The sequence below is a fragment of the Fundulus heteroclitus genome, chromosome 23 (assembly GCF_011125445.2).
Source record: "Fundulus heteroclitus isolate FHET01 chromosome 23, MU-UCD_Fhet_4.1, whole genome shotgun sequence".
Classification (NCBI taxonomy): Eukaryota; Metazoa; Chordata; class Actinopteri; order Cyprinodontiformes; family Fundulidae; genus Fundulus; species Fundulus heteroclitus.
The window spans coordinates 21,683,877-21,697,691 of NC_046383.1; the positions used below are offsets into that span (position 1 = coordinate 21,683,877).

Consider the following 13,815-nt stretch of genomic DNA (forward strand, 5'->3'; position numbering starts at 1 on the left):
TCAGCAATGCAAGATCAATTGGTAACACTAGTACTATTTACAGTGACGTTATTGCTTCACATGTACCGTATTGACACATGCAAATGTACGAGCTTTCATATGTTTTGGTTTGTGTAATGGAAAGCTTCAGGCTACATTTCTCTAACTTGTGTTTTTGTAATTCTTTTTTCGGAAGGCTGTAGACCCGGGTTTGACTTGCATCATCTGTGTGTTTCTGTCAAATCGCAAGATTGAAATAATAATGAACCGAACTGCTACAGCCGGCGACTCAACATCGGGCTTTACGATGTCCTCAAAAAGGACAAAAGAAAACAATAAAATTGGTGTTCAAGAAATCTTCCATGAGGCCTGGCTCAAACCAAGGCTCTGGTGGTTGTATTGGTGACAGACATTGGTCCAGAGGAGGAAGGTGCCAAGATGAAAACTCCAACCCACACAAACTGTCCAGAACCTCACTAGATGCATTATGGAGGCGAACCAAGAAGTCCAACTACCTGAACAACCAGCTTCTCCAGCAGTAGGCTGCAAAAAGAGATGACAAGGCTTATTACGCGGATAACAAAGCCTAGCTTAGCGAGAAATAACTATTACTTGATATTATAAAATAATAGAGAGTATTAAAACTACAGCTCTATTGTTATAAGATGGTCAGTTACATTATGTTATACTTAAAATTAACCTATGGTGATGATGAACACTTGTTTGTTGCAGCCTTTTTACCGAGCTTAAGTTGTTTTAGTGAGAGCTCGACGGGAGCTAATGCCAGTTTCTGTTCTTTCTGTTCATCCCAAGGGTATTAGAAATAATGTAAAGAGGAGAGTTTTTTTGTTTTTTTTAAATAAGGGGACAGATTTTTTTATATGTACAAAAACAGAATAGAAATACAAGGAACTTTCTGGAGTCAATGGGGGAAACGAAATGTGGTTGTATTTTAGTAAAAACAAATCAGCAGGGGTCGCTGTTCTACAAGGAAAATGTCAGAGGAAGCGCTGTACCGCAATACACAGATGCCAATGGTAGATGGAATATATTCTATATAAATTGTGTCTAATATTGGTGAGACACAATATATAATAATAAAAACGTATGACTTCAACAACCAAAGCCAAGATATTAGTTTCTGTCAAAAATAGAAAAGAGGACCGACTTTATATTACCCTTATTTCCTCCAGCTGAAATAATATGTGGTGGTGGTTTTGAAACTGTGAAGGATGAGAATGTAGACAGGTGGCCTCTGAGAAATGGAAGAACGTCCAATTTAAAGTCCTTTTGTAATGGAACATGCCTAATAGCTATATTGTGAAATTTACCTTTGGATACCAATATTTAAACATGGAGCAATAAGGACAGTTTTCAACAGTTTTCCATAGACTTTTATATGGCAAAGGGATGGACTCAGAGATAGGACTTTCTATTCTTACAGACCAAAAGGCATGCAGTTACTATTAGAGTAGACGTAAAATTAGTCTGCCATAATCATGGAATGTTTCTATTTTCTATTTCATATATTTTGATAACGTTTTGGAGGGTAGAATTCTGATTTACACAGCCTTCCCTGTACTACTTTAAAACACAGCCTTTCAAATGTGTGTTGCCTTCGAACCTTAAGTAGGCTATCTGTTTTTATGACACTTGTACTGCAGAGAGATTCTTAGCCTGACTATAAATTATTAAGGGTTTGGAACAATTTGAGATTAAGTTTGAAGTAATCTCTTTGAACTGCTCAGGACATGGTTTATTGTGATAGAGATACGCATATTTGTGTAGATCGTCCTTGTGCCATTATCTGTTTTCCTTGTACCATCTTATTCATATTTGTAGACTACTTCAACTGTTTATTTATAAATGTTAAAATGAACATCTTCAACCTGCACAAAGCTGGAGGGTGCGCGGCTGTGAAAATGCGTACAAGCAGTTGGCACCACATAATGATGGGGCGCATTTAGTTGTACGGTCACTTTAAAGAAAATCTGGCCACAATTTGAAGGCTGGCAAGACAAGTAATTATTGCCAAATGGGAATTCGGTAATTAGGTTTTCGTGAAAAGGTGGAGATCCATTGTGTTTAAAGATTCTCATTCGGTCCTGTGTTTATTGAAATTGATTTTTATTTCTTGGTAAAATTGTTGACATAATTGATGCTCAAAGTTGGGACTACATCCAAGTGAGGATGAGATATGGCGGAGTGATCCGCCTCAGAGTGACGCGCCCCACTTGCTGTGTACATGTTCGTCTCTCTCGTTCTCAGTTAGTTTTCTTTTTGGACGTCACTCTGGGGTTTTATTGCCTGAAAAAAGACGGAGCAAAAGATGGTTATCACTTGTTTGTTGCACGTTACGTACAACCCGCGGGCACGTAAATAAACTAAGGACGAGATTTCAGAAACGCGACCACACCTCACTTTTCCGCCTTTCTTCCTCACGTCATGTTGATATATTTGGTTACAGTTTTCAGTGCCATCTGTGGTGAGTGAAAATTATTTAGTAAGCCGTGGTGATTGACAGTTTTCCTTTCGGACAGACTTAACTGACCGTTCGGCAGTGTTTTATTGATCGGGCTTTCAACAATTAAGACAACCTAGCGTGTTAATGTAGTTGTGCATTTGCAGAAACTTTCAATGCATCTGCACTTAAGGTCTAGATCAGGACATTGTGTGCTGCAAAATACCATGTTTTATGTCTGTCAACTGAGTCTTCGATACGCCGTCTAGTGGCAGAAAACAGTGGGGAAACCAACACAATTATCGCTGGAAATGACAGAAAAGCGACCAATCCTTGGACCTAGTGTGTTATGTGTGTTACATAAATTTGTGAACATTTTGTGCAAGTTCTAAGTGGCTTTTTTCCAATCCAGCACACTTCTCCTCATGATTCCTGCTGAAGTGGAACTCTTAAATACTGTACATCATAAGACTTGATTGACGGAACCATATCATTATTAATTAAGAAAGATTAACTTAACAGTTCATAGTTAAATCATGAAACTTTTGAACAAATGTACCTTTTAAAACAGCTTTAAGAACTTTTTGAGATAATTTTAATATGAGAATGACTCAGCAATGTCTCGACTGCCATGTCCTTATAGTGGGCATGTCAAACGGCAGGGCTGGGTCATATGGCTTAAAAAATTACAATACAAAATCCGATCAATTGATATTTTTTTCATCCTCTTTATTTCACAAAAAGAAATTAACGAAATTATTTTAAAAACGTGCTTTTATGTCAAGCATTTTGTCTCGGAGTTGACCTGAATTCAAAGTGCAACTAAATACAAGCTGTAAAACATGCTGGCAATGACAATATAACTAAATGTTTGTTGCTAGTGGTAATATACAAGAAAAAAAAAAAGAGTAAATGAATAAATTAAAGTGTTTCATCTCATTATAAAAAAAGGTTTCCTATTTACAATATTTTGACAAAATGTTTTCCTAAACATGTATTCTGCGTTGCATGCTACTCTCTTCTTGGAAGCCAAACTAGTCCATTGGTAAAATAAATTCCAGAGTTTCCAAAAATGAAATCTTCATAAATTCTAAAATTGAATTAATCTTTTAAATCGACGTATTATCCAGCCCTAGTAGAGGATTGTTATGAACCATTGTTATGACAAATAAACATATCTTAAATGTGGTTTTATTTGAAAACACTTTCGGGAAATGTATCAAACATTCTTTAAACAATTCTCTTACTTAATATGTGTTGTTTGGTTTATCATCCTTGCTTCACTTCTCCCCACATGAGACTAATTATTTCCTCCTTTTGTTTGCTTTTATTTCTCCCTTTATCAGGTTCTTCTGCTAGAAAAGACTGGGAAGAAGTTTGTTATGGCAGTGAGGTTATGTTTCCCAAACAATTTCTTCCACAACTTTACAGACAGCCGCTGTATTTTACTCCAAAAAATGGTGGCGAGAGTAAAGTACTGATGGAGGAAGGGAAGGTAAGCAGTTTGTTGGTGCTCTGGTATTTAGGCGGGAAATAATTGCCCATGCAGATGGTGAGGTTCTTGAATGAAAACAACATGCATGTCCCCTTTAAGTAAAAGATCCAATGTCACTCTAGTCTGTAGATTAATTTTTACCCATTCATAAGTATTCAAATCAACAGCAGTATTTGTGTATATGTTGATTGGACAGAATTGTTAGATAATCAGCTTTAACAATGTCTGTTTATGTGTATAATTTGCACCCAGCACCTTTTTAGTTAAGTGGAGAAAGCAGAAAGACGTGACTAACCTCTATTAAATGTAACATTATTGTTGTATTTCTGAGCTGTGACTGTTACATAACTTAAATCATGACAAGCTAATGGCTTCTGCTGATAATCGACCGCTTGTGATTGCTATTTGGAGTGCATTGTGAAGGCATTTATACCCCTTAGACCTTTTCACAGTTAGGCATGTTATATCTACAAATATATGACTGGGATTTTTATGTGATAGACCACCATAAACTAAGTTTGGCATGCATTTTTATCGAACCCCCCATACTTGGACATCCCAAAATGAAATCCAGTGCTACCAAAAGGACCTCAGAAGGCACCTAATGAGTAAGTAGAGTCCACCTGTGTGTAAGGGTGCATTCACACCAGCCCTGCTTAGTTCACTTCAAACAGACTGGTTTGTTTGCTCAGAAAGTTTGGTTTGTTTGGGGAAGTGTGAATACACAAAAAAAGCTAAACCTAGACCTCGGCTTCAAAAGAGTCGAGTATGGCATGGAGGTTCCACCTCCAGAAAAGCAAAGGCCTTAATTGGTTCAGATCAAACTATATGCATGTATTTATTTGGCCATGTCAATATCCAGGCCTAAAACTAATTGAGAATCTGTAAAAAGACTCAAACATTGATGTTCAAAGACAGTCTACAGTCAATCTGCCTGAGTTAAGCTAAGCTATTTTACAACAAAGAATGAGGATAAATGGGCAAAATCATAGTTGTAACATAAATGGGAAACCTTTAGAGGGTATGAATACTTTGCAAGGCACTGTAGCTAACTCCGTTCTTTCTGCTGAATAAATCGGTTTATGTTTTCTGTTTTTTTTTTTTTTTTTTAGGCGAAGGACTCACGACTCAAAGTTACCTCCGCTTCAGTCAGTCTTACAGATGTAAACAAAAGGGATGAAGGAGTTTATACGGTGTTGTATGATGGTAAAGATTCACGTGAAGTGCTCAAATTGAAAGTATTAGGTGAGAGCTTCACACTAATCTTTGCATTATAAAATATTGACTGAACACGTGATTTAATTTGTTGTGCTGTGGTCCTTCACATAAGCTATATAGAAAGAAGAGTTGGGAAGTTCTTGAAGCATGACAAGTGATTTAATTGTCTTAACGCCAAGACGTTTGAGACTGACAGAAAATTGTTTTCCATAAATTTGCTCTTGTTGGGGTTAAGATTCATAAAATTTCTTGGCTTGGACATTAGTTTTTTTTCTTTTATTATTCCTCAGCCACATGCATATCACTTTTGACTTGCAATGTGGTGATCTGTTGTGGTTGAATTAGCATTGTGTATCAACAAATTGCTTCTGGATAGTTGGGCAAAGCTGATTTTCTGATACTAATCACATGGTAGTGGTTTCAAGGAATACTATGAGAGGAAACTCCAGATATGGTTTAGTTTAGGGACCCTTCACTGTTGATAGGACAGAAGACTCATACTACAGATAACCTTTTCTTCTCTGGACGGACCTTTTCCCAGATGTCCAGAACAGTCAGAAGGGGTCCTCATCAGAGAAAATAGCTTTTCCTCAGTCTTCTGCAGTCCAGACCTGGTACTTCCTGTGGCTACTTTCCTGTTTATTTAAAATGGCTGCGGCTTCTTCGCTGCCCTTTTTAACACCAGGCCTACATCCAAAATTCTCTGCCTGTCTGGAAACACCTGCCGTCTACCACTCTTTAGGAAGGTCTGCGCTAACCCGAGCCTTTTAGCATGCTCTCGTACACCTGGCTACTTTATTGAGTCACCATCGTAATCGATGCCTAAGCGAGAGAACACAGGCTAACTTTAATGTTTATAGCTTTCTTACCTTAGAAGACCACGCCTCTAAACAAAAGACCTGTACGTGCACAACACTGGTGTCATTCCAACTTGTCACCAGAGGGGGCAGATGTCAGCAGAAATCCTTGAATTTATGCTTTGCTTCTTCAAATAGTCTCCTTCCGTGTTTTTGAATCGGATAGTGGACCACTTTGGACCAGAAGATTGAGAAGTCATTGAGTTACTTGTAAAGACAAGGCCACATTTACCCATCTAGATTAAATCCTATCAGAGAACTAAAAATGTATCTGATTAGGTAAGTGTCATATCTGTTTTGTTTTGTTGTAACGCACCTAGAATGGGCCGGTGACCCATTCAGCGGTGTATTTGATCCTTTCAAGTTACATAGGCGAGTTTCTGAGAAGGGTAGCCCACATGGAGCATCAATACTCGCCATGTGCTGTATATTGACCTGTAAAGTAATTTCATAAATCTTAAATTAAGGTAATGCTTGTGTCAAAACTTACACGGTTCTGCTTTAAGTCATTTTCAATTTTAAATGAAATAATTAAGGAAATGCTTGTCAATAGCCAAGATGCGTAATTGTTACTGATTGGATTATATCAAGTATCAGATTATCAGAGTGCTGGGAGAAGTTCTGTTGATTTCAGAGCTGTTTATACTTGTTTATACTCACTCTGGTCTGTGTTATAAAGTACCCCTAATCAGTTATTACAAAAACTATCCAGTGGTAAGTCCTTAGATCTGATTATTTAGGCCAGAATATAGTATCAGATATAAATACACTTATTTAAAGCCGTCCATTTATAACTGAATCAGTCAGGATGCATGTTGCTGTCGGACTTTTGAAGAACTTGGAAATATACTAGAATTAATTTAGTAAAAGTTGTGAGATTGCATTGAATTAGTACTTTTTTGGTGATCATTAAGTCATTAAGTTATCATTAAGCTATTTTTTAGTACACAGTGTTTTGCCAATTATGGATTCCTTGCTTTAAGTATTGAATTTCGGCAGATGGTCCTTCTATACCGGATTTTGACACTGTCATTTATCACCAAATAATTTTTAACTGGAAAATGACCAGTACTTATTGTCTAAAAGTTTCTCTTTGCTTTCCTTTTTCTCAAACTCTTGGTAGTGTGTTGATGCCATTTCCTTTCACATTGGCTGAGATTTTAAAACTCAATAAAAATAACATAAAAACAATATATAATAAATGTTTTTTGTTAGGGTGACCCTATGTTTATTTTCTTCATTTATATTTTCAGATTGTACTGAAATGATTAATAGGCAGTACATGCACAATTTGGAGCACGTAATTTCTGACAAGGTCCAGTACCTGGAGTACAATCCACCTGACAACGAAGACGTACCATTAATCCTGTGGAATAGAACAAACACTCTGAATAATGATAAAAGAAGAGGAAACGTTTTTCGCAATAATTGGAGAATCCCTGGGGTTACTCAGGCAGACAACGACTTCTACAACTTCAGACGAGGAGACAAGAGTCTGGACTCAAGGATACTACTCACAGTAAAAGGTAAAACTAGGATATTTTCAAAGAACATCGTTGCAAGAGATTTTTAATCTCATTTGCACAAATCACATACTACTCTGATCTCTAATTTGTGAAACACAGAGAACACCCGTTCCTATAATCCAAAAGTGAATGAGCATCTCTTGATTACAAATCCTTTCACTGGTGGACCGTGGACTGTGACGTTTAAACAAGAAACAGAAGATGAATGGGTGACGGTGATGAAAGATGGCCGGTTACTCCATGGTGACGACATATTCTCTGAGAGAATTACTATTCAAAGTTATGGCATTGAAATATACCCTGTTGAATCTACGGATTCTGGTACCTTTGAGTTCAGAGACCAACAAGGCAACCTGGCCTTGTCTGTCCAGGTGGAGGTCATCCATGGTGAGTCACAGTGCATTTACACTTTTTCATATAGAAAATAAAACTTAAGGTTATGAATACAACCCTGGTTCTCTGATTAGCATGAGTGAGTGTGTCACGATGGGGACAGCCTCCTGCATGACCTCATAAGAAGCTTAAATGTCATTATGCCAACCCTGAGTGACTGGTATCAATGACGTCTATGCTGGGGAGGGTCCACACCCCAACCCTATAAAAGTAGGGCCGGCATAGCTTAAATTGTCATTCACAAACCTCTTCTCGCTTCTCTCAGAAGCCTACGGACAGCTGTACCACTGAGCGCTAAGCTTAACTGTCCAAAGACCGGGTGTACAACTTGGTCACTTGTCGCTTGTTCCCAGCCATATGGTTGTCTGCTAGTTTGCGGAAGTAGCAATACTTCTCTTGGCTAAAAAGCGCGACCAGCAATACTTGGAAAAACTAATCCGTGCATTTATTTTTAGTCAAATTGATTACTGCAACAGTGTTTTCACAGGTTTGCCTAAAAAGTCGATGAGACAGCTGCAGCTGTTCCAGAACGCTGCTGTCCGCGTCCTCACTAAGACTAAGAAAGTAGAGCACATCACCCTAGTTCTGAAGTCCTTACACTGGCTCCCTGTATCTCAGAGAATAGACTTTAAAATACTTGTATTAGTCTATAAATCACTGAATGGCTTAGCACCTAAATACATCACAGACTTGTTATCAGTGTATCAACCATCCAGACCACTAAGGTCTTCTGGCTCCAGCCTACTCCGCATACCCAGAACCAGAACCAAACACGAAGAAGCAGCATTTAGTTCCTATGCTCCACTTATCTGAAACAAACTTCCAGAAAACTATAAAAGTGCTGAAAGCCTGAGTTCTTTTAAATCAAGATTAAAAACACATTTGTTTAGGATTGCCTTTGACTGTTCTAGTTAAACTGCTTACTGAAACATCAATAGTTCAAGTTTGTAGTCCAACTGTTTTTAAAATCATTATTTTCCCGTGTTTTTATTTTGTTTCAATCTTTCCACATTTTATTCCAACTTGCTTTTATTCAGTTTCCCCCATAAGTTTTAATCATGTAAAGCACTTTGCATTGTCTTTGTACTGAAATGTGCTATACCAATAAATTTGCCTTGCTTTGCCTATCATGCTTATTTTAAGGAAGTAGAAATACTTGGAAATATCGCTAGCAATACTGTTCAACAGCTCTAGCTAGCTCATACTAATTAGCTGTGCGAGCCTTTTAGGAGACAAATGCCATGAAAGAGAACCAGTGATTATTCAAACTAAAGTGTCTCCTCTATCTCTGTGATCTTACAGAATCTCATCACTTGGTCACATATATTGTTGCTGCCGTGGCTCTCCTTTTGGGGATATGTTGCTGTTGCTGTTGTAAAAAAAGATTCTGTAAAAAAGACAAATCTGCTGATGCAGCTACAGAAGGAACTGCTGTTACATATCATGTACGTATTTATGCAAATTGACGCTAAGATCGGGTGTTTTATCAAATAAACACAATTCTTTTTAACATTTTCTTAAAAGGACAACTCGACTACGACCGCTACAGGACCCGTCGTGTACTATCATGCAAGTATTTAATTTTGCTCAAATAGTTTTTGTTTTAAAGCTATATTTTTCAGAACAAAAATGCATAAAACCAAAACTCCACTCCACTTACTGTGACGAAGAGCAGGGGCAGTAAATATGCAAAAAATGCTTAGCTGTCAAAAAATAAATGAGCTTTACTTTATGTTGAAAATGTATTTTTATATTGTCCTTAAAAATTGCAGGGTACAAATCAGCCAACAGGACCAAGCTACTCAAATCACCCATATCCCTCAGTTTACCCCCCTCATCCAGTAAACCATCCAGCCTTTACAGAACCTGCAGCTGTCTCCATTGAACCACCGGTAAGTTTGACACTGAAGGGTGTCTGAGGATTCTGCATTTTTAAAATCCCCAGTCAAGATCACTTTCTAATAAACTTTAAATATTTTTATAATAATAGTACCCGCAAACCGCAACTTTATAGAGAACTTTTGATTATTTCATTTGAGAATATGAACTACCATCATGAGAGCTTATGGAAAGGTAAAATTAATTAAAAGAACAAATTATAAAAAATTAGACCAATACTGTAAAATATTAGCAGTAAATAGCAATGGCATGATGTACAGCTATTCAGTTGAAAGGTATAATTATTTTGGTGTCTCGAATTCTCCAATACCTTACACATTGCATTTATAAAGCACTTTGAAAAAACAAGGCTGACCTTATCTTTACACCAACATTGATGGAAATGGTGTCATTGCCCATTGAGCTACATTACTACCGTGACCCTAAAACTTTAAGGATTAGTATGAATAGAATAAAAATGATTTAAAATGTGCCCAGCGATGGACTGGCGACCTGTCCAGGGTGAACCCCGCCTCTTGCCCATTGACAGCTGTAGATAGGCACCAGCACCCCTCGCGACCCCATAAGGGATAGGCGTGTTAGAAAATGGATGGCTGTATGATTAAAAATGAACAGAAGAACACTGCTGCCATGTATACTTGTTTATTGTATTTAATCATCTCTGCATAATTTCCTAATTTTCACAGTACTGACTCAGTATCTTTTCATTTTGCAGCCGTTGCAGCCTAATACTGCTGTGTATCCTCCACAGCCTACATCTATGTACCCTCCAGAGCCTACCAATGTAAACCCTCCACAGCCTACATCTATGTACCCTCCAGAGCCTACCAATGTAAACCCTCCACAGCCTACATCTATGTACCCTCCAGAGCCTACCAATGTAAACCCTCCACAGCCTACATCTATGTACCCTCCAGAGCCTACCAATGTAAACCCTTCACAGTCTACATCTATGTACCCTCCACAGCCTACCAATGTAAACCCTCCACAGCCTACATCTATGTACCCTCCAGAGCCTACCAATGTAAACCCTCCACAGCCTACATCTATGTACCCTCCACATCCTACCAATGTAAACCCTCCACAGCCTACATCTATGTACCCTCCAGAGCCTACCAATGTAAACCCTTCACAGTTTACATCTATGTACCCACCACAGCCTACCAACGTAAACCTTCCACAGCCTGAATCCAGTCAGTATCCTCCCCTTTCTGAGGTACACACACACAGATCTCAGGAAGAATTTCAAATCTAAGGTTGATTGATTTATTAATTTTATTTCATTTGCATTTTACACTAATCCTGCTTTATGTTTTCTACCGAACTGCTGTTTTCAGGTTGGACCTCCAACATCTCAGGGATCTGCAGCAGCTCCCACCTTCAGCTCAGATGTTTTGTCCTCAGATGCTGAGCTGCAATTTGAGCTGAAAGGAGTGACTTTTCCCTCAGCTCCCTTTCTCAGTTCAGATGAAACTTCCAGTAATGTTTACAACTCGGATAAACTAAACTTTCTATGAAGCATGTGCTGAACACTGTGGGGATGGAGCTTTTTCAGTCTTTACTGAACTTTGTAACCCATGTTGTAAACAGTGATGATATTTCTCTACAGACCTCAAAAACCTAAAAACCTATTATCAGACCTATAAGGATCATTGAAACAAAAGAAGGATTGCACTGACATCAGATTCTGTACACATCTTTTTTGGTGGTTTTCTGATGAGACATATCCAAAGAATTTTAAAAAACTTTAACCAGCTACTTTATATATTACTTAAAGTGGTGCATTTTGAATCGTCAAAATAATCAAAAGTGCAAACACAATCACTCAACAATGTGGCCCGCCTGGAGCTACAGCATCTATATATATATAAATTCTTTTCAAACTGGAGTATAGAGTAAGAGAAAATGTCAAACCTGAAGCTTTTTTTCCGGCAGATTAGGAAAAAAGTTTACTAGCGATTTGCTTGTGTATTTATAGGGACAAGATGGGGGCTTGCAGGGAAAAAAGATTGTAAATCATTATTATAACTGATGCACGAGGTATGAATTAGCTTAGGTACATGTAAGCTTAGGTAACTGATCAATGTAATGTGATGGATTTAAACTGTTACTTTTCATGCATTTTTTCTCAGGTCAGAAAAACTATTCCCGTATTTCCAGTTTATAAAAGCACCTCAAAGTATATTAAATATGCAAATATTTATATTACTAGTGACTTCAAAGAAAGACAGATGATATTCTTAGTTTTTACCACTATTACCATTTTAACCTTTGTTTTTAAACTCTGTGATGCTGAGACTTTTACATGTCAAAACTAATTGATTCTGTTATTTATGTTTTTTTTTTATTATTATTGTAAACCATTGGTTCATAATCATGTGTTTTCACATCTGTGTAAAACTGTTCTTTGAAACCAGTTGCTACATTAAAGGACTTAACTGAATTTGCACTTTCAAAAGAGTCACATGGAAATCACCGTTACAGATTTCATAGCTTCAATTCTGAGGATTAAATACAGTTAAATTGCTGGACAGCATTAGGAGAGAATATGTTTAACTGGAGGACAGGTATTTATGGTGTAGTAATAGGCAAGACAGGTTAGGGCAGCAGACTTAGAATTTGGACACAGTTACATAGCTTGGGACAAAATTGAGACTTTTCTTCAATAGCTTCCAGGTCATGTGACCCACTCACTCAAATTCTTTGTGAAATTGTTCTACTACTTCAGCCAACTTTTGTCTTTGAAAAAATCTTAAAAATTGAAAATTGCTTAAAAATAGAAAATTGCTTAAAATGAAATAAAAATAAGCGTGCCTTACAGATGTTATTTAGTGGCATGAATTTATATTAGTTTTGCCATAGGTGGTCACAAGATACGGAATTTATTGATTTTTGTTTCTCTAGAGTGCTTGAATCAAAAGTTTTTTGACGGTCCCTAACTGCACCACCGCGTGTGGGAGGAGGGAGCAGCTGAAAGACTCTGGCCGATATCGGAGTCCCTCAACCGGATCAACCGTGAGCTAGATCCCGCTGACTCCGCGGAGCTTGGATGTCCAACATTTGCAGCGTGAACCCCAAGTGTTGCAGCTGAGAGGAAAATGTTGGACCGGCTTGATGAAACTCCGCCTCATTCACAAATTAGACCAACATGGATGTAATAATGATAATCTGGTGTTTTTTATTGCCTGGATGTGAATCTGATAATTCATATTGTGTCTTTTATAATCAACTGCAATATTTTCTTATCAAGCAAGCTCTGCATAGGGTCTAATGCAGGGGTCACCAACCTTTTAGAAGTTGAGAGCTAATTCATTGCTACCGTGTCATACAAAGGGCTACCTGTACTGACCTTTGAACTAAAGAGTCAGAGCTAACCTTAATGTAATATAAACATTTTTTTATTCATTTTAAATCCGTGTAAGTACAAGCATGATTAAAAAGGAAAAGCAACTAAATAAAATAACATTTTAGATTCAGCTCACTGGAGGGTTGTGCTATTTTTTGAACAAGCTTGAGGGCCCCACATGTGGTCCTCGAGGGCTACCTGGTACCCGCGGGCCCCATGTTGGTGACCCCTGGTCTAATTTAATTCACCCTGCGCGGTGGGAGACTCGTTTTGAGGAAACTATGGTTGTAGATCACTGTCTGCCTTGCTGTGGTTGCGGAGAGGTGTCTGTTTTGTAGAATAAATCATCCGCCGATGAGTTATTGATCTGGAAAAGCCAAATCTGAAACCACAGAAAAATGTACAGCGTTCTAATTCTTCCAGTCTATGAGGTCGGATACTCAACGTCTGCCTGCTGAGTTTGACATTACTAAACAATGCTTTAGTGCGGGGAAAAGCCATGTAGATTTGACCAATGCAGTAAAATGCTAACCAACCAATGGGCAGCAGTTGAGCCCTTAAGACACAGCACCTTCTCATTTGCATAATGAGGCAGAAATGCATACAGAAATGTAAAAATGACAGGCAGGAATAAATAGCAT

At 37.9% G+C, this 13,815-nt stretch overlaps 1 protein-coding gene across 5 annotated transcripts; it reads left to right on the forward strand.

Moving 5' to 3' along the window:
• Positions 1 to 2,190: 2,190 nt before the first annotated feature.
• Positions 2,191 to 12,271, forward strand: LOC105939834 (proteoglycan 4). Of its 5 annotated transcripts, none has more exons than XM_036127353.1 (11): positions 2,191 to 2,464; positions 3,787 to 3,935; positions 4,437 to 4,543; positions 5,048 to 5,180; positions 7,264 to 7,536; positions 7,636 to 7,923; positions 9,232 to 9,374; positions 9,454 to 9,498; positions 9,702 to 9,821; positions 10,544 to 11,044; positions 11,166 to 12,271. In XM_036127353.1, exons 5-11 carry the CDS (start codon positions 7,275 to 7,277, stop codon positions 11,343 to 11,345), a joined length of 1,539 nt encoding a protein of 512 aa, XP_035983246.1. In that variant the 5' UTR covers positions 2,191 to 2,464; positions 3,787 to 3,935; positions 4,437 to 4,543; positions 5,048 to 5,180; positions 7,264 to 7,274; the 3' UTR covers positions 11,346 to 12,271. The 5 variants fall into 5 exon arrangements, with proteins under 5 accessions (XP_035983246.1, XP_035983247.1, XP_035983244.1 ...); XM_036127354.1 differs by having other exon boundaries at positions 4,510 to 4,543; XM_036127351.1 differs by lacking the exon at positions 4,437 to 4,543 and having other exon boundaries at positions 10,544 to 10,948; positions 10,988 to 11,044.
• The last annotated feature ends 1,544 nt before the right edge of the window (positions 12,272 to 13,815 follow it).

Coding starts and splice junctions, on each gene's coding strand:
- LOC105939834 (XM_036127350.1), top strand. CDS start 2,425: ATGTTGATATATTTGGTTACAGTTTTCAGTGCCATCTGTG. Junction 3,936..5,047: donor TACTGATGGAGGAAGGGAAG/GTAAGCAGTTTG, acceptor TTTTTTTTTTAG/GCGAAGGACTCACGACTCAA. Junction 7,537..7,635: donor GATACTACTCACAGTAAAAG/GTAAAACTAGGA, acceptor TGTGAAACACAG/AGAACACCCGTTCCTATAAT.